The following is a 20,356-nucleotide window of genomic DNA, read 5'->3' as shown; positions in this document are numbered from 1 at the left end:
GTGGTTGTTGTAGGAGACAAGCGTATGAAAGAAAATATTAAAGAGCCTATAAAATCAAAATTAATCGAAATAGGAATTATGTCCGGAGATGAAGAGAAGTCTTCTCCAATTCCTTCTGCTATGTCCTTTCAGACTCAAGGACTAACTTTTGAGCAACAGAAGGAGATTTTGATGTTGCAGTTTGAACATGACAAAATGAAACATGAATTGCAAATTGAAGTAGAGCGAATCCGTCAGCAATCAGAGACGGAAAGATTAAATATGGAGGGATATCGTTTGTCTATGATCAAAGATGGCGTGTTGTCTGGTGAGAATGAGGGCGGACAAGTGCCCAGGTCTTCTGTGAATCGTTTTGATGTGAATAACTTGCGCTTGTTACCGAGGTTTAATGAGAAAGATCCAGACACCTTTTTCTTGCTGTTCGAGCGTGTAGCTAAGGCTAGAAATTGGCCTGAGGCTGACTGTGCACTTATGCTTCAGTGTGTCCTCTCAGGGAAAGCGCAGGAGGCGTATTCATCATTGAGCCTTAAGGATGGCTCTAGCTATGATAAAATAAAATCTGCTGTTAAGGTGTATGAGCTTGTGCCAGAGGCTTATCGCCAGCGTTTTAGATCATGGGAGAGAAAAAGTGGCCAAACATACGTGGAGTTGGCAAGAGACCTGTCAACACACTTTAAGCGGTGGTTAAGCGCCCTTGACGTCACCTCTTTTGAGGATCTGTGTGACTTAATGATTTTGGAGCAGTTTAAAAATTGTCTTCCGGATCGAATTGCGACATACATCACAGAACGGAGAAACACTACTGCGGCTGAGGCTGCTGTGTCAGCTGATGAGTATGTGTCGCTCCATAAGAGCAGTTTCAAAGAACGCTCTGTGGCACGTGATGGTGTTGGTTGGAGAGGAATCGGTTCTGATGCTGTTTCATATGAGATGCGTTCAAGGAGAGTGGGTTTTTCGAAACCTGACTTTAAAGCAGGTGGTAACTTGAACAGCAGTGATGGCTGTAACTATTGTCGTGAGAAAGGACATTGGAAGGCAGATTGTCCTTTGCTAAAAGTTAAAGCTAAGGGAATGAGAGCTTATGTTAAACCTGCTGCATTTGCTGCTCCTGTTAAAAACTGCTGTGCTGCTGAGTTGCTAACTTCTCACTCTTGTGAAGTGGATGTTTTGGCAGCCTATGTTCCCTTCATACGAGATGGGTTCGTGTCACTGGTAGACAGTGATGTGAAAGTCCCAATAAAGATTTTGAGGGATACAGGTGCCTATGATTCATACATTGTTGACTCTGTTTTGCCTCTGTCTGAGGAGTCTGATACTGGTGACAGTGTTCTCAGTCGTGGGATGGGATTGAAAATTCTCCCTGTTCCTTTGCACAGGATGGTTCTCAGCTGTGAGCTGGTTAATGGCGAGGTAGCTGTTGGTGTGCGTCCAGCGTTGCCTATTGATGGTGTCCATTTTATTTTGGGCAACGGCTTGGCTGGTAGCCGAGTTTGGACCGATTCTCATCCCGCACCTGTGGTTACATCTTGTCCAACTGAGTCTGTGTCTGACGAGAGCTCCAGGGTGTTACCAGAAGTCTTTTCATCCTGTGTGATTACACGTGCTATGAGCAAAGTAGACCCTGACATGTCATCTGACATCAACAGTGATGATGTACTTTTGGAGGTCCCATCTCTGTCTGAGCTTCCGGTGTCGCTGTCACACTGTGAGGTATTAAAGGAGCAACGTAGCGATTCTTCTTTGAAAGACATATTTGAACGTGTTTTGCCTGGCTCTGAGATAAATAGTGCTGCAAATGGATACTTCTTAAGTAATGAGTTGTTGTTCAGAAAATGGGTTCCTGTTGATGAGGATGGTGTGAAAAATGACGTTTTCCAGATGGTGGTGCCAACTAAGTTTCGTTCCCTTGTTTTGAAAGTGGCACATGACGAGTGTGGACATTTTGGTGTCCGGAAAACATACTTGAACATCTTGAAACATTACTTTTGGCCACGGGTCAAAAGGGATGTGGCCGCATACATTAAAACCTGCCATGTGTGCCAGTTAACTGGAAAACCTAATCAGAGGATCAAGCCTGCACCACTGCAGCCTATCCCAGCTTTGAGTGAACCCTTTACACATCTCATTGTGGACTGTGTGGGTCCGTTGCCGTGTTCCAAGTCCGGTTGTAAATATCTGCTCACGGTAATGTGTCAGACCACCAGGTATCCAGCTGCCTATCCTTTGAGGTCGATTACGACCAAGGCTGTGGTTAAGGCCTTATCACAGTTCATATCTATATTTGGTATCCCTAAGGTGATCCAGAATGACCAAGGGTCAAATTTTTCGTCTCATTTATTTGGGCAAGTGTTGAAGATGTTGCGCATTAAACAGAACCAATCATCGGCCTATCATGCGCAAAGCCAGGGGGCCTTGGAAAGGTTCCACCAGACTCTTAAGTCTCTTCTACGTGCATATTGTACGGAGCTAGATAGAGACTGGGAGGAGGGGCTTCCATGGCTGATGTTGGCTGCAAGGGAGGCTGTACAGGAAAGTACAGGCTTCAGCCCTAATGAGTTGGTCTTTGGACATTCTGTGCGTGGGCCCTTGTCAGTGTTGAAAGATGGCTGTGTTGACACTGAGCCGCCAAGGAGCCTAGTTGACTATGTCAATGGATTTAGACATCGTTTGTTTGTTGCTGGTAGTATGGCACAGGAAAAGTTGTGCGTGTCAAGGTAAGATGAAGAAGCTGTATGACCGTCGTACAGAGCGACATGAGTTCAATCCAGGAGACCAGGTTTTGTCACTTATGCCTATTATTGGTTCACCATTTCAGGCTAAGTACACAGGTCCATACACCGTCACAGAGAAAAGGTCTGACTTGAATTATATCATAGCAACACCAGAGCGGAAGAAAACCAAACGTCTTTGCCATGTGAATCTCCTGAAACCCTACTATAGGCGTGAAATTGACACAGACCTAGATCAGGAGGTGAAAGATGGTGTTCATCCAGCTCTTACTGTGACTTCGGAGGGTTCGGTGCATGAGGGAGATGGAGTGCCAGAACCTGACGATAGTCTGCTGTATGGAAGGTTGAAAAACTCAGAATCACTTTGTAATTTGGACAAGTTGCTGGCTCATTTGTCGGAGTCGAAGCGGGAGCAGTTGTCAGAGTTGGTACGCAAGTATCCGTGTTTGTTTGGCGACATTCCTTCACAAACTGATTGGGCGGAACATGATATTGATGTTGGAGATGCAAAGCCGATAAAGCAACACTTTTACCGCATGGCACCATCTAAGCGTGGTTATTTGGATGCTGAGGTTGAGTACATGCTTCAGAATAATATTGCTGTACCATCGTCATCTAGTTGGGCTTCACCGTGTATTTTGGTGCCCAAACAGGATGGAACACCTAGATTCTGTACAGATATGAGGAAAGTGAATTTTGTGACAAAATCTGACTCATTTCCTCTGCCACGTATGGATGATTGCATTGATCAGGTGGGATCCGCCAAGTTTGTTAGCAAATTCGATTTGCTTAAAGGTTATTGGCAAGTACCTTTGTCCAAGCGGGCGCAAGAAATATCTTCATTTATCACACCGTCTGGCCTGTATTCCTACAAGGTGATGCCATTTGGGTTGAAGAATGCCCCTGCAACATTTCAGCGTTTGATGAACCGTGTCGTGTCTGGGTTAAAAGGCTGTGCTGTGTATCTTGATGATTTGGTCATATACAGTGATACCTGGCACTCACATCTTCAGCGCATCCGTGCGTTGTTTGACCGTTTGGCCGAAGCACAGCTCACCATTAATTTGGCCAAATCTGACTTTGCAAGAGCTACAGTGACATACCTCGGTCGTGTGGTGGGAAATGGTAGTGTAGCGCCAGTCCAGGCCAAGGTTATGGCAATAGCTGGATATCCAAAACCCACAACAAAGAAGGAACTCCAAAGGTTTTTGGGTTTAGTGGGTTACTACAGGAGTTTTTGTAAAGACTTCTCCACCATTGCGTTTCCCCTCACTGAACTGCTTAAAACCAAGGCGAAATTTGATTGGTCGTCTGGATGTCAGACTGCTTTTGATAACATAAAAATGATGTTATGCTCTTCTCCTGTTCTAGCTGCTCCTTGTTTTGATCGAGCGTTCATGCTCCAAGTAGATGCCAGCCAGGTGGGAGCAGGTGCCGTCTTGCTCCAGGGAGACCACCAGGGGGTGGTGAGGCCAGTTAGTTTCTTCTCAAAGAAGTTTAACAGCTACCAGGGAAATTATTCTGTTATTGAGAAGGAGGCTTTGTCTCTCATTTGGGCATTACAGCATTTCAACGTGTATGTAGGAGCGGGAGGGCCAACTTTGGTTTATACAGACCACAATCCTCTGACGTTTCTGCATTCTCTTAGATGCCCAAACCAGAGGCTGACAAGGTGGTCCTTATTTCTTCAGGCCTACAACCTTGATATTAGACATATTAAAGGAACAGACAACATTATTGCTGATGCGCTATCACGCGCCCCTCTGTATTGATTAGTCACTAGTGTGACTGGCTAGAATGATATATTGTCCTGTTGTACTGTTTCATACACCTGTTCTTTCTGTGCCACCTTCTTAAATTGCTTCTCAGGTACCGGGGTTGCTGATGATGGGGTAGAAAGCTGCGGGAAGAATATTCAGTGCTAAGGTCGTATATTATTTCTGTTATTTGTTTTTGTTTGCCTTTTGTTTGTTAGTTAGTCCTTTTGAGTAGTGGTATTTGTTCTGGTAGGATGGGTTTAAAGTATGCCGGTGTTCCCTTGGGACACCGACTTTAAGGGGGGGGGTGTGACGGCCCCTGCCTCACTACTGAGATGCCAGTGTGGATTTGGCCATTGATTCTTTCCCTGTGTCCTTGAAGGTATCACGGGAGAGGATGCCTGATGCAGAGCACCTGATGACTGATGCAGAGCACCTGATGCTGGCGCGTCCGGAGTATAAAAGCCCCAATCAAGTGCTGCTCAGGCCTCTTTTTCCTTCACCTGGACTCGTACCTGTCAGAACCTGCCGGGCTGCCTTTGTTTGACTCTTCTTTAGTTTCCACTTACAACACATCACACATCCACATCTACATTACTGATGTTACTGACTGACACACTCCACATTTGTAGTTATTTCTGTATATTCTTAATTTATTTGTAATAAATATCTTTAATTTACAATCAATCACTGCGTCCTTTCCCGTATTTGTCATGGCCTAGGAGCCGGGCTATGACACATGCCTTTTGGTATTGTGATGAAGTTAGAAAGAAAATTGAAAGATGGATTTCAAGAACTTGCAACTGTAAAGTAGAAATTTCCCCAACAATTTGTCTCTTTCAAAATGTTGGGGCAATAAGACACCCAACTGGATGGGAAACTCTTTTCTTTTTTCATTAGTTTATAAGAAGCTCATATTGCAAAACTGGAAAAGTAAGGAAGCACCTTCAAAGGACTTATTGAAAGAACAATGTCAAAGAAGAATTAATTTCACAGAATATGGAGCTCAATTTACAAAGCTCTGTAGATTGAGTAGAGCTGCAAAATCACCCAACATCCAGACATTTTATCTTGTCCTATTTGTTGTGTTTGTATGTGTGTGATAAGTATGTATATGTTTGAGTACTTTTCATACAGTCCCTTACTTACTTATTACTAGGCGCTTCTATTTTGATCTATAAACAGGGAAGGAGGAAGATACTTACCAACATAAAGACAAGTTGTCAACTTCCTTTTCTGATAAATGAGTGTGAGCAACATGTTTGAGGACGCAGATGTCTGTGAGTGTGGTCAAGAAACTGCAGCGTCCACATTATAACTTCCTTCCCTGTGACTAGAAACGTGTGATGCTGCTTCCTGGTGTCGTCATGTGAATGATGATATGAATATGTGTGTGTGCATTCAATCAATAAATAAATGACTAAATTATCAAGAAATTAAAACAAATTATTAGATTACTTGTTATAGACTTTCACAAAATGCACTTCATGTTGTGTGGTTTAATACAAAAGACAGCTTAAGGAATAATTTACAGTCTCTTGAAGGAACTTTAGGAGCATGCTGAGAAAATAATTAACAGAGGACAAAACCCCTGATTATCCTGATGATATGTGTCAATAGTTTCAGTTCAGATGTGGATCAGTGAGCAGGAAAGCGTTCTACTTCCTTCAGTGTCGGAGCCAGCATTAACTCAGCAGCACACTCCAGAGTCAAGCGTCCGCTCCTCAGCAGCTGTTCTGGGGGAAACCCACCCACATGCTGCTTCCTTGTCTGACATTCTGATGTCATTGACTTTTATTGTGGTTGTGACTGTTTTTTAATGAGCCAACATATTTGAGAGGAAATTGTTTTACAGACTTCATAGTAATGCACCACAGAGAGAAGAAATAATGAAACAATTAGAATTAGAAATAAGCTGGGTAGACTCCTCTGACGCTGAGACGCTGAAGCAGGTATCAAACTGACAGTTCTTATTATTTATTTTTTATTATTTTGACTTTATTTATAGCTTTCTTAAATGGCTTTGATAGCAATCAAAGTCAGAGTAAAAAAAACAAAAAATAACTATAGATAAAGAGGTACTGTATGTTGAAAAGACATATATTAGGAAGGACATATTTGATATATTAATTATATATAGGCATCAAACTTGGCAACTGTTTCTGTTATGGTAATTATTAAACAGAAACACACTATAGATTATAATCTACAATTTAACTGTAACCTTTTATTATTAATAATGGTAGAAAGCAGAACCTTAAAAGAGCAAACAATTCATTTGACCCCACATTTGCTCATGTTGCACTATTTCCATAAACATTAACATTAATTTGTCTTGTCAGTGAGTGTGAAGGACAACTACAAATGGAGTACAAAAAATTGTATCCAGTTGAAACTGGTACATTTTAAACTTAATTTACTGTGCATGATGATGTTTGTTAGTTTTTTCTCAGACCCTCAGCTTGACTCTTTGTCTCTGTTTGCATGCTTGGGGCAGAGTGGGTGGTGCTGCTTTCTCTTCTCTCCACTTTGTGTTCTCTTGTCTCCCCCTGGAGGCTGCTGCTCATTATTGCAGCGATGGATAAGCACTGGGTCCTTGTTTGGAGACGTTTTCTTCAACAACAGCCGCTGCAGCATCTGTTTGTCAGACCGCTCCCGTCGGAAGTCATCCTCATAAACCTTGAGCTGTAGTGATGTCAGAACCACAGACAGTAAAATCAGAAAAAAGGGATTCCAGTGAAAAACACATCTTAAAGAAATTCAGGAATCATCTCAAAGTGGATGTACTGTACTGACAATCCAAACACTACCTGCTCTTGCAGTAATGCCACCTGTTGGCGCGTCTCCTCCCTCTTCTTCCTCAGCCTCCGGTTCTCCTGCTGCGTGTGTTTGTGGTCGTTGTGCTCCGTCTGATATTCTGCTTCATAAATCTGGGTCTGCTGACACAAGACATCAATATGGCAGAGAGCCAATACCAAAGCCATATCTTGAGATCTGCAGATACTTCTAACTACGCTGTGCGAAACAGCACAGAGAGCCACCACTTGGTGGTGCAGCTCACCGTCTAATTCAAGTGTATAAGCATCAAGCAAATCTTTCCCTGGCAACAGTGAGTTGACATCAGTTCTGCTCTCATCACATCAGAAATGGGAACATTTTTTTGATGCTGTGTTGAAGAGAGCGTCCCACCTGACATTGCAGTGCCTCCAGCTGCGTTTTTAGATCCTGCACTTCTTGATGGGAGTTTCCCAGTGCTCCCAGTGGGGCACTACTTCTCTGGCTTTTCCCCTGCCGCTCGGAAGAAGCTGGGAAGAAGGAGGATGAGGGGTTGTATCCAGAGACGTGACTGGGTGACAGGTCGGGACCAACTGGAGGATTAGTGGCGGGGCCTGACGCAGGGCCGCGTATCAAAGCACTGAAGCTGCCCTTTAGTAAAGACATAAAACAAATTAAGTAACTATACTCAAATCATAGATCAGAGAACATCCCACTGACAGGTGTAATACCTGTTTAGCAAGTGTGCAATCTCTGTCTGGGTGGTGCATCCTGCTTTCCACCAGTCTGATGTATTCATGCAGGTCCTGGTTCTTCTTCAGCTCTTGCATCAACGCATGCTCATAGTACTCCTTTGCACTCTGCAGACACAAACACAGCAGTGAACCTCACATATATAAACCACATCTATACCTCCTACACCTTAACCCACCGTTTAGGAATTCCCCCCCGTATGCTGTACATACTTGAAGCGTTGTTGTGTGTTTACCTGCTGATGCTCTACTTTGAGCAGCAGTCTGCTGTTGAGCTGTTTGATGGCTGTGTTCTCCAGCTCCAACGCCTCCAGTCGGTGCTGGAGACCCAGCGTGGCACTGCGGTACACCTGGTCCCAGTCCTCGTTCAGCTTCATCAGCTGTAACACACCATCATCATCATCACATAATCATCATCATAGCCTCCACTGCAGCATCATTCATTCCATCATTGCTGTTGCCATTCTCAGTCTGTCCTCACAACAACATCCGGAAGTAGATTTGGGTCAGTGAGGTGAGACACAACGCTACGCTCTCTAAATACATTATAGTTTAGTTGACATAATCATTTTCCCTCCTCTCTTTCCCTTTTTTACTAAGCAGCATCTAATTAAAATCAAGAAGCAAAGGTTGTATAACTTTCACGATGATTCTTCACAGCTTAGTAGCAGTTTTTCACACAACGCCCACAGTCCTACTCTGGTTGTCAGAGAGAAGTAAATGTAATTGCCAACATCAGCGATACAAACATGGATCTGTGGAGAGACTGCACCGGTTTAAGGTGATGTTGTACCTCTTTGTTGACTCTGCGGAGCTCTGTGTTCTTGTTGAGCAGCAGCAGTTTCTCCTGGTCAGTGGAGGTGACAGTCATACTCTCAGTGATCAGAGTGACCTGCTCCTCGGTGGACAGCAGCCTGCTGCCACCCACGGGACTCACATCCTCGGTCCTGCACATACACAGATACAGTCAGAGAGAATATGGGCCATAAATAAAGTCATGATGAAGAACATTAGCAGAGGATTTCCATTAATAAGCAAACACATGTGCGCACAAAAGAACGTCAGAGTACTTTTGAACACCCACTCGCATAGAGTGCACTTACAGAGAATCGAATCGGAGCTATTATGCACACCCACGTACACACATGCATGCACAGTAACATTATGCACTCAAGACACTCAGACTCACACACATACACAGAGTGGTGCATTTCTCTGCATCCCAGCCAATCAGAAGCTCTGTTTACTATCAGATGTGTTTGCATGTCGATAGCCTCTGGAAACAATATGGGTGATGATCCCTGGAAAATGTTGATTCAAATTGAACCACTTGAAGAGAATATTTGCAAAGATGAATTAGTCAAACTGGTTTCTTTTCCACCATGCAGCCCTGTTTGTGAGGTCTCGTCTAAACGGTATAGCTGACGGGGAGGCGGAGGAGATTTAAAGCCTGGGGGGAATCTGCATGCTCATTGAAGAACATACAACTGTGCATGTAGCCCCCAGGGCTTCTTCACACAAACATACTGCCGGACTGATGTAATCTCATAGAGCGAAGTATTACAAAGAATCACAATCTGCGATCACCTCTCATCCCCCTTAAGGCTAAACTCCCTCGCAAACACACACTCATCCACTTACGCACAGTGTCCTGCTATGTGCAAACCTGTTACACAATTTTAGAGAGTTGTATTCAAGGCAGTATAAATGGGAAGATGCAGGTCTATTAACAAAATGACTTATAAGGTGTTTTTTCTGACAAGATGTTCTATGAGCTGGACTTTGTCAGTAGCGACAAATGTGCAAAAATATTGACGTACAATGGGCACCAATCTGGCACCTCTGTGTTGAGGTGACATATGCCTACCTGCTCCGTTCTCCCCAGTCAAATTAAGATCTCCTTTAAAGATAAATCACTTGTTCTTGCACATATTAAACAAGATACTGTCGAGAAATGTGTGTGTCGGCCGTATGACTTCGTCGCCGGGAAAGACTTTGTTGACATAGTTCAACGCGCATTTGAAGTACAAGATGTTCTGCCTCACCCAACCACTGTATATCTTTATGAACAGTTTATATACTGTTTATTGCACGGCTTTGTTGAATACTCAATTCTGATTGGTCAATTACAGCGTTCTACGGTCTGTTATTTCTTTATAGCAGACCGTTGCTATGGACGCAGTTCTGATGTCGGACTCTTGCGGACCATCTTTGTGTCAATTTTTATTGAAATTTGTATTCAAAGTAAGTAGCGGGATAATGTACAGCCAGCGGATCATTGTTGTGAAATAAACCCCTTCAGGGTGATGCAAGACTCCTCCGCACACATCGCTCTGTTGGGGTTTATTTTACAACAATGATTGTCTCGCTGTACATTATCCCTTACATATACAATTTCAGATAAAAAGTCCTTTACAACAAACTATAAGTGCTGGCAAAGCGAGCTGTATCCTTTTTTATCAAATTGTACTGTAAATGAAGGTGTATTGGTGTATGTGTATTGGTACATTGGCATATGCACTGTGTGTTGTATTTCTATATTTGTAGTGTATTGTGGTCTTATGATATAGAAAGCTGTATATTTTAATCACACATGTAAAAGCCCAACTAGGGACAAGAGTTGAAAATTAGCCATAGCTATAAACTCTTTGTGCAACACATAAGTTTGATGCCATGTATTGGAACTACAGTATGTTAAATGGCATCGTTCCTATCAAATAAAATAAAAATCAATCAATAATACTACACAGTAACACAACGTGTTTTCTCTGGGAGAAGACACAAAATCAATGGTCAATCTACTGACTATTGTGCGGGTGTGTATGTATGGTCAGAATGTTTGCAGGTGTGGGCGGTATTGGTCAGAAATACAGCGGGATTAAGAAAACAGTCCCGCGCAGGGCTCTACTGTGGGATGATGGAAATATGAGATTAGACATTCTTTGTCCTCTCGAGCTTAAAGGAGTAGTTCAACATTTTGGTGAGAGTTAAGTGAGAAGATTGATACCAGTTTAGCTTAGCAAAAAAAAGGAAGGAAAAGGGGAAACAGTTGAACTGGCTCTTTCCAAAGATAACAAAAAGTAAACAAAAAGTAAGCAAAATAACCCAACAAGTTGTGGTTTTACAGGGGTTTATGTGTGGGACTATTTCTTGGCTGGGAGCTGGGATTTTTCTGGAGTTTTCGCTGCCTGGAAACTTTACAGTGACGACCTGTGAAATTGCAATTTGTTTTTCTTTTTTATTAAAACAAACATGATATGTGTCTATTAGTGAGCTTTAGAGGTGCTGAGGTTAGCTTTTCCCCCAGATTCCAGTCTCTAAGCTAACGGGCTGCTGGCTGTCGCTTCATTAGCATATTTCCTAAAGTGTTGAACTATTTCTTTTACGAAAACTTATAACGTTCGAATCGGTAACGTTGAAATAATGTTGTTGTAAAGCTCAGAACAAGGGGTTTTTCCTTACTTACTTTTCCTTACTTCAGAAAATATATTATCCTACAGCAAGGTTATGTTCTAAACAAATTAAGTTGCTATTTTCAAAGGCTTCATTGCAGTTTGTGTGAAACCTACATATTCTCATCAGATAATCAAAAAGGTTTATTTCATACAGCAAAAGGAAAGTTTACCCAGATTCAAATTATTTGTCCAAATCTGCACTCTGTACCATCTGTCATCAAGTTCAACAAAGCCGGAAAGAGCTTTAGAGAAGGCTGTTTATGGTCACTAATGATTGAATTACCCACACACAGTTTGGGAAGAGTAAGTCAGAAGCTGAAATGAAACAAATGAAATGGAGCCTAATTTTAGTGGCCAGTATGAGACAAAATGCTAACATACCCATGCCCAATACCCTGCATTGGCAAGTCAGCACTGTGTATTCAGCCATCCTATTGGGACCACACCATGCTCCATGTCGCTCTGATCCAGAGCCCTTTTCTCTTTGGGCTTCTCTGACAGCCGATACACACTGTCTGACCCAGTTTCACAAAGTTTTCAATCGTATGCCTTCTTGGAAGGACACCAAAATGCCACAGCTTCCAGCAGTAATATGGTAATTCACTGTCATGGCATATGATAAAGAGAGAGATAATATCTCTTCTCCTTGCTGGTGGCAACCCAGAGAAATATCACCGTAGATCTGTCTCTGTGTGTAACCGGTCGACGGCCACAGTCTGATCCCCTTACAGAGGAGAGAAGTGTGCAGTTTCACTATTTCAACATGGCCATTTTAAGGCAGACTAATCATTTGTGTAGGTAGTGTGGTCACGACATTTACCACGTGTGCCCATTTTAAGAACCATATTAGTCATTAAATATATAATAAGTGAATATAACATACTGAGGTTGTTTCAGGTTGATGGCTTGACATTATATAATATATGGATATGACTTTAGTAGCATTTCTTTACAACATGATGGAGTATGAGTGTTGTGAAATGATGAACTGAAGCCTACATCTTTATGACCTCATGGGAAACTCCGCAGTCACTCTTTATTCCTCCTCTCACTGTACTTTATATAACTATCGGAGCTTCCCTGAAAACGTAATAAGAAATATAATTCATCCATAATGTGAGTTTCAGACAGTTTCTAGAATTTAATACATTACAGATGATACCCAGACTTTCTACAATATATCCCAATCTATTATATAACCTTGATTAGTCTCAAACTGTATATTTAAGTAAGTAAAATATGGGGTGGATACAAATACAGGAATCCCTGAACAATATAATACAATATCCCTACAATAAATACTTCCTTATTACTTGTTTATCATTTGTTGACATAAATGTATTGATTGAACTTTATTATTCAAGGCTGTAGTTGTTACATTAAATTGTTATATATCATACTATTATATGTTCCTGTTTTTGTGTCCACCCCTGTATGTACAAATGTGGAACATACATACCATAACTCTTCAGTTGATTTGTGTTCCTGTTGGCTCTGAGAGAGGCCGCTGTCGCTCTTTGGTGAAGTATCTTTCTGTATTTCTGCCGCTGCTGCTGCTGAGGATGATGATAATGATGAGGTAGAAGACAAAGATAGCACATCTCCATCCATGACTGATCAAATCTTCATAAAGTCCGAAAGAAATTTAAAAAACGCTGCTCTACACACGGACCGAGGTTTGTCTGCTGTGGATGTGGTGGAAAGTAAACAGTGTCGTTGGTATTGATACGTAGCAAAAGAGGAAGTAGCCGAGACCAAGAGCCACATGATGCAGAGTTATGAGAATAGGAAGTGACACTGACAACTGTCTGTGCTTCATGTTAAAGAGGGCCTGTCCCACTGTGGGGTTTAAATGGTTTGGACTTATTGTACTGATCGTAAATTATTCAAAATGTTTACACAGTGTTGTTTTGTTTTTAATTTTTCTTGGAAACTCCACTCAGTGCAGTAAGTGTGTGTAGTGTGTATGTGTGTGTATGTGTTGTGAGACTGCTGCCTGTTAGCAGAGTTGCTGTCTTATGTTTTTAAATGAGCAATTTCAGGAAAGAACTAATAGCAGGGGAGCTGAATAGATATGCATAATTGCAGAACATGTAATTGATAATAATGGTAACACATACATTTATTCATGACAAATAATAATAGGGTCAGGCTGATTGCATTCACCAGTCTGCTCATTACTGGGATTGAGGGAAGTGGGCTGCAGCAGGTTAATTAGGAAATCACATGTTCATCCAAGGGGCAATCAAGTAAATTAAAGGATTTTTGTAATTATGTTCCTCTTAGTCAGGCTAAGCTGTCTTTTATTAACACTAAGGAAATTAATTTGCCAGCCTCGTTTGCTACACATTCTCCTCCAACTACTGAGTCCAAGAGATTCAAGGCCCCGTGTGGTAAAGAATTTGCCTGATATGGAAGAGGAGATGCAGTTCAGTGGCTCAGATGTAAATAATCTCTATTAAATAGCTCTACAGCTGATGAAGAGCTCTCAGTTTAGGATGAGAATTCAAAGGTTAATAGAAATAAATCTCCTGTTTCGTTTATCAATGACACTTGTCAGCATCACTACAGTGCAACCCTGTCTCCTACAACATGATGATCCCTACAACTAAACTGTATTCTCAGTTAGGTTTCGAGGGAAACATATTTTCTCCCGGGTTATGGTCGCAGTTTTAAACATGTGATTAACGTTGTAAATTTAAACAAAACATAACAAAAACGAAACAAAACTACTTGGTTAGGTTTAGTAAAAACATCATAGTTTGGCTTAAAAAGGGTGAGTACGTTTGCTTAATTGTTCATTTAGTAGGCAGTATGCAGTACATTCTGATCGAGTGTGTACAATATGCAGTATGTTAGTATGCGATTTCGAACACAATCATGGTCTGAGCGACAATGCTAACATCCTGATGTTTAGCGGGTATAATGTTTACCACGTTCACTATCTTAGTTTAGCACTTTAGCACTCTAACTAGGGCTGTCAGTCAATTACAATATTTAATCATGATTAATCACATGATTGTCCATAGTTAATCATGATTAATCGCAAATTAATCACACATTTTTTATCTGTTCAAAATGTACCTTAAAGGGAGATTTGTCAAGTATTTAATAGTCTTATCAACATGGGAGTAGGTAAATATGCAGCTTTATGCAAATGTATGTATGTATTTATTATTGTAAATCAATTAACAACACAAAACAATGACAAATATTGTCCAGAAACCCTCACAGGTACTGAATTTAACATGAGAAATATGCTCAAATCATAACATGGTCACAACAACAGCTGTCAGTGTGTCAGTGTGCTGACTTGACTATGACTTGCCCAAAACTGCATGTGATTATCATAAAGTGGGCATGTCTGTAAAGGGGAGACTCGTGGCAACCCATACAACCATGCCACTTTTTCCTCGCCAAAAGTTAGCTCAAGTTTGGAGCGTTATTTAGCCTCTTTCGTGATGAGCTAGTATGACATGGTGATAACTAACTAACTACATAATGGTACTTTGATTCACAGTGAAAAAGACAGTAGTCATAAAAAAAATATTTCCATTAAATTACTGACCCTTGTACCTAAATTCAGACAACAGCCTTTACACTAGTGGAAAAGTAAAATAAACCAAGATTTATAGTGTTGTTATGAACTGTGGTATCCAGAGGCCAGAGTCAAAGTTGCTGTCATTTTACCATCTGATGCACCACCACGAGATAAAAGTGGGAGAGGCAACACAATGTGTCAGTGCTGCCCAGTAGCTCCGACTTGCTCCAGCGATTCCACTCACATGCCTGTGCCATCTATCATGGACGGCAGTCAGAGTATTGCTGTGCCAAGCAGAGGCTTTGCTGGGAGGCCCAACGAGGGAGTAGCGATGCAGTGCCTTTATTGACCCAAGCTTCTGTCAAAGCCAAGGACAAATGGGCTGCCGCTCCACTGGGGGATTGATTTTTAGTCTAACAGGAGATCGTGGAGAGGAATAGAGAGTGTCCCATGGAGTGAGGACGACTGAGAGGTGGATAGTTCTCCTGGGCTAGCTGAGCGAAGTTCCTCATCAGCAGCTAAAAGGAGAAAGTCTGGGTTTTTGAACTGGATTGGACCAAATTGGTCTCTTTAGCACTTGGGTCTCTCTGCAGAGCCGCTCTAACCGTAACGGTTGCTTCACCTGTTTAGTCTCCAGCTGCGATAGTTTGACAGACTCAACCAGGGTCAATGATTCAATTTCGCAGACTGTTCCAGGTTCAGTGACTGTCTGAGTGCATCTCTGTGTGTCTCAGCTAAGATCTATCAAAATAAATGAACACTGGTGTGTCTGAGTTGCATGACTGTGAGTGAGTGTGAGACTGGAAGTGGAGGCTCTGGAGAATTTCTGATAAAACGCAACAATGCATTAAGCTGTCCCCTCGTGATTTACCACAAAGGGACGTGAGTCACAGGGCAGCATACTGTACATGCAAGCATGCATTCGCTCACACCCACACGCATACACACAAACACACACACACTCCAAGTACTGAATTAGAGCGCTACAACTCTTGGGACCAGTGCAGCAGAATTGCTTATATTAAACTGACTAGCAAATCAAGACTGGGAGCGAATTCCATGTAGATGCACAAAGTTATTTCCTATGCATGGCACGCTGTCACATTAATAATATTTTGAACATATAAAATGTTGATTTGTGTGCATCACATAAGAATGCAAGAAGCAAAGTGAGAGCGTGAGATGAAGCATAAAACATCTGCGTCCTCCAAAGAATATGAATGTGCTAGCATTCAGACGAAGCAACTGAAGGCCATTTTAAATGCAGAAGCTGTCAATAATATAAAAGGCTCTTTAATTAAGCGTCTGATGGAACACGGCCTTCCCCTGCAGGTAATATTAGCATGAAAAGAAAAGCTTAGGAATGGAAAAGGAGCTGTTGTTTAAAAGCACAAAGCAAATTCACGCTGTTTCCAGCTTTGAAACTGAGTAAGGTCAGGTTATCTCATCTGCTTGTAGCATCAGAAATGTTCTGCTCTGGAAAACAAACAGGGAATCTATTAGTTTAAGTTGGTAGTGTCATTGGAAAAAAGAAGATAGTTGTACAGCGCTGCTAAATTGATATTGATCACATGTAATGATGCACTGTAACACATCTAAAGGTATTACCCCACATCAACATTTATCACACAGACCTTTGTAGATTTACAGACGTGAAAAGGATTGCTGCAAAGTCAGAGACAAAAGTGACTAAAATGTGTTGTTGTTGTTCGAGATAAAGCTTGAAGTGTTGAAAGGCAGGTTCGAGAGGGATCAGCTGTTGTGTTGAACTATTCAGAACAAATACATCTGATAACTTCAGAGCTCTTTCACTGATCGAGCCCCTCTAGTTTTATGACAATAAACAACAGAAATGTTAGGAACATAAGAGCGTTAAAGGGGAACGCCAATCAATTTCACACATCAATGTCTGTTCACAGATAGCGGGGAGGACTTTTGCATATGTTAAAGGGACTATTTGTAACTTTCAGAAATGCTTCTTAACAGCGACACCTGTGGCCGTGAAATCAACGAAAGTCAGCGTCGGCTCGCGCTTGCTCGCTCTAAATATACCTGAACGAGCATCGCTCAAAACAGTGAGGCGACACACGTCAGCTAAAACCACAATATCACTCTATATTTCAGCTGCTTGGCAGTAATGTTAGCAGCTAAAATGATGAAGGTCTCTCCATGAACATGATTTAGATCTGATCCTAGTGTTGGCTTTTCCTGCCTAAGTGCAGGCTGAGGCAGCGGAGCTCTGCAGCGTGTCTCCCTGCTCTCTCCGCCCGCAGCCGGAGAGAGCAGAGGAGACACCGGCACCCGGTCGGTAACGAGAAGACAACGTAAGACACGGAAAACCTCTGTTGGTCTGGAGGAGCTGCAGCATTTATTTCTGCACAAACGTCCCCTGTACATTCACTAGATATTCTCAGAGCTAAACTAACTCTTCTGCAGTGTAGAGTGAGCGTGCGTTCACGTCTAGAGGTGGAGCGAGCTGAGCTGTCTGAGTGAAGGCGAGCAGGCAGAGGAGGAGGGTACAGCGGCTACACGCGAACGCGCATATGCGAGCGCGCATGTGTGCCGACCCACTACATTTATACGCTTACAAAGTTGCAAACAGTCCCTTTAAAAAAAGAGTTAGAAAGAAGTGAAATTATTAGAACTCTGTAGCTCGCTCCTCATCTCTGCTTGAGGCTAGGGTTAATTTTAATGCATTGTGGGTAATGCAGGCGACAGGTTTTGACCAGGGAGAGGAATACATGGAATAAAAAAGATGATATCTCTGGCTCTGCTGCATTGATTTTTATCTTTTTGGTCCATCGTGACTCTGAAAGTGTTACAGGAGTGCAATGCTAAATTGGTGGAGTACTCTTTTAAAAGATAAAGATGGGGATATTTTATATACTGTATAATCCCATAAAAAGACCAAAATGATGTATCATATTCCTCTGATCCATATAGCTCTATTGTGGTTTAAAACAGATCGATGAGCCACACCGTTGCACTGGCTTATAGATTTTTTGACGATAACATAAACATTGAATAACGTCAGCCCCATTCGTTGACCTTTGAGTTGTGCTTTTGTTTTCTATGGAGGAATTTCCAACACTACCTCTTGATTGCATCTGAAGAGCCCTGTGTTGCAGGAAGGAGGGCAAGCCGAGTTCAGTTTTAATGTGACACTTTCTATTAATTTGGCCAGTTAATCACAAATGCTCACTATTCTCCAATTCTCCTAAGCTTTTAATGCTCCCATTAAGAATTAATGTCACCCTACTTTGCACTTCAACATGGGTGAGCTCATTAGGGGGAAATCTCTCAACATGGCTCCTCTCTGCCCGGCCATGACACGATACATCAAAGTCCCGCTTCCCTGTCTGGATTATATTGTTGGGGAATAAATCTCATCTGCCCAGCCAGGTCCATCATTATCTCCTTGTGTAATCTCGACCTCCATTTTAAGTTCCATCTAGATGTCCTTCGTTTCTTTTTCCTTGCTCTTGCTTTCCCTCGTGTCTTTCTGTGCTTCTTTACTTTCCTCCGTTCGTCCTTCCCTCTGTTTTTTCTCCTTTATTTCTCCGGCATGACAAAGGGACGAGAGCCAAACACTTTGCATAACTTGGCCTAAACCTCTGCCGGTTAGTTATGACCCCTATTTATCTGCTGTAGAAATTATAACGGGGGACAGAATGATGGAGCGGCACTGTGTTCGTCTGCTACTTAAACTGTGAATCACAGTCATAGTGCAATGGGAGAACTAAAGTAAAATGCTGCCTGGATCTTTTTCATTTAAGTCTAGCTGAGCTAGAATTTCTCCGCCTATCACACTGACTTACAGAGAGAGAGGAAGGGGGCCCCCAGTCACAAAAACATCCATCAACACACACATCTGTCGAGTGTGTGTGTGTGTGTGTGGAATAAATATTGTACAGGTAAAAGGGTGTGTGTAGGTATGAGGGCAGCAGCAGCTTGCAATATCACGGCATGCTGCATCCAAAAGATTTCATTTTCAACATCTCCCTGCACCCTAATCTCTGCTCCGGCTTAGAGCTGGAGAGTGGAATAGAGGAAGAGAGGAACGGGTTGTATGGAAACATGCAAAAGCATCAGAGGACCTGGAAAGATGTCAAGAGCAAAGAATCAAACAAAAATAGACTTTTGGCGACGTAGATTTCAGCAAAACGGGGTACATTTGACCCCTTTCGCTCTTCAGCATTTTACTAGAAGGCTGCAAAATGTGGATCAATCACTATTCACAAAATCTGACATCCCCACACAATCATTCGTACATGACTCCATGTTAGCCTTTACATCCTCTGTGAAGTTCGTACTGGACAGAGAGAACCTGACACCAGCTGATAATAAGCCACGAGAAAGTAAATCAGTGTCATTCACGTGCTGATCTCTGCTGTGACCTCATGAGCCACCGAGCCAAGTATTGATCCTCACCTGCATACTTCACACTGGCCATAACTCTGTTCTGCTGCTTCTCTGCAGAGAGCTAATAGGTCCAGCGGTGGTGTGAGGTTATTATGTGACATGTCATATTTCCTAGCCAGCCCCTTATTGGATTACATTTGCTCAGCCATATGAATGAACGCATAGAGCAGCACATACTTGCTGAGACAACAGAAATTCCCATTACAATCATTTCCGAACAGTGTGTGGCCATTATGGGGCAGGAGTAAAATAAATAGGAATTCCATGGCCTGTGAAATATGTATTTGTATGCCGCACATTGCTTTGCCGCACAAGGCTGTGTGTGTGCGTTGGCTAAAAGAATATGAGGTCTGCAGGGATTTGAGCTGAAGGAGGCGGGGCGGCTCAGTGAGCCTGCAGGCTCTAGATCAGCCTGACAGAATCAATGTGATCAATTAACATATAGGGCTCGACTGAAAACAAACACTATATCAAATCCATCTGTAATCCACTGTGTGTTTCTTCAGTGTGTCTGTACGGGCGCATGTAAATACTTTCAAAATCAGCATACAATATGCAGTGAAAGAGAAAGTGGAAACATATTTCCCCTCACTGGTTGAAGACCAGTCTGAGCTGATGAAATGTGAAACAGAAAAAGAAAGAAAAAAGGACTAAATAGTAAATTATTAAAAACATAGAGTTAAGATTATTCAGTTTAATGATAGACAAGAAAAGACATCCATCCTTTTTGTGTTCAGTTGAAATCCAGTTGGCAGAGGAAAAAACAAACAAGCCAACAATCACACTTCCTGTAAGACAACCATGATGAATGATCCAGAGGGCACTGAGGCAATCTAGTTTCACTGGGTTAGTGTTAAAGGACTACTCCACCCATTTAGTGTTGTACTTCTATATGGTCTGGACTTATGATTGACAGATTTAAAGA

General features: G+C 42.1%; 1 protein-coding gene across 1 annotated transcript; it reads right to left on the bottom strand.

Moving 5' to 3' along the window:
* Positions 1–6,456: 6,456 nt before the first annotated feature.
* LOC141775221 (uncharacterized) lies at positions 6,457–13,205 on the bottom strand. Its single transcript, XM_074648371.1, has 7 exons — positions 12,928–13,205; positions 8,807–8,960; positions 8,250–8,393; positions 7,993–8,121; positions 7,676–7,912; positions 7,297–7,422; positions 6,457–7,171 (listed from the first exon to the last, which is right to left on the bottom strand). The coding sequence occupies exons 1-7, from the start codon at positions 13,077–13,079 to the stop codon at positions 6,944–6,946; spliced, it is 1,170 nt and encodes a 389-aa protein (XP_074504472.1). The 5' UTR covers positions 13,080–13,205; the 3' UTR covers positions 6,457–6,943.
* Between the last annotated feature and the right edge of the window lie 7,151 nt (positions 13,206–20,356).

The sequence above is a fragment of the Sebastes fasciatus genome, chromosome 10 (genome assembly GCF_043250625.1).
Source record: "Sebastes fasciatus isolate fSebFas1 chromosome 10, fSebFas1.pri, whole genome shotgun sequence".
In the NCBI taxonomy this organism is placed as follows: domain Eukaryota; kingdom Metazoa; phylum Chordata; class Actinopteri; order Perciformes; family Sebastidae; genus Sebastes; species Sebastes fasciatus.
This window is presented reverse-complemented; position numbering and strand designations above follow the sequence as displayed.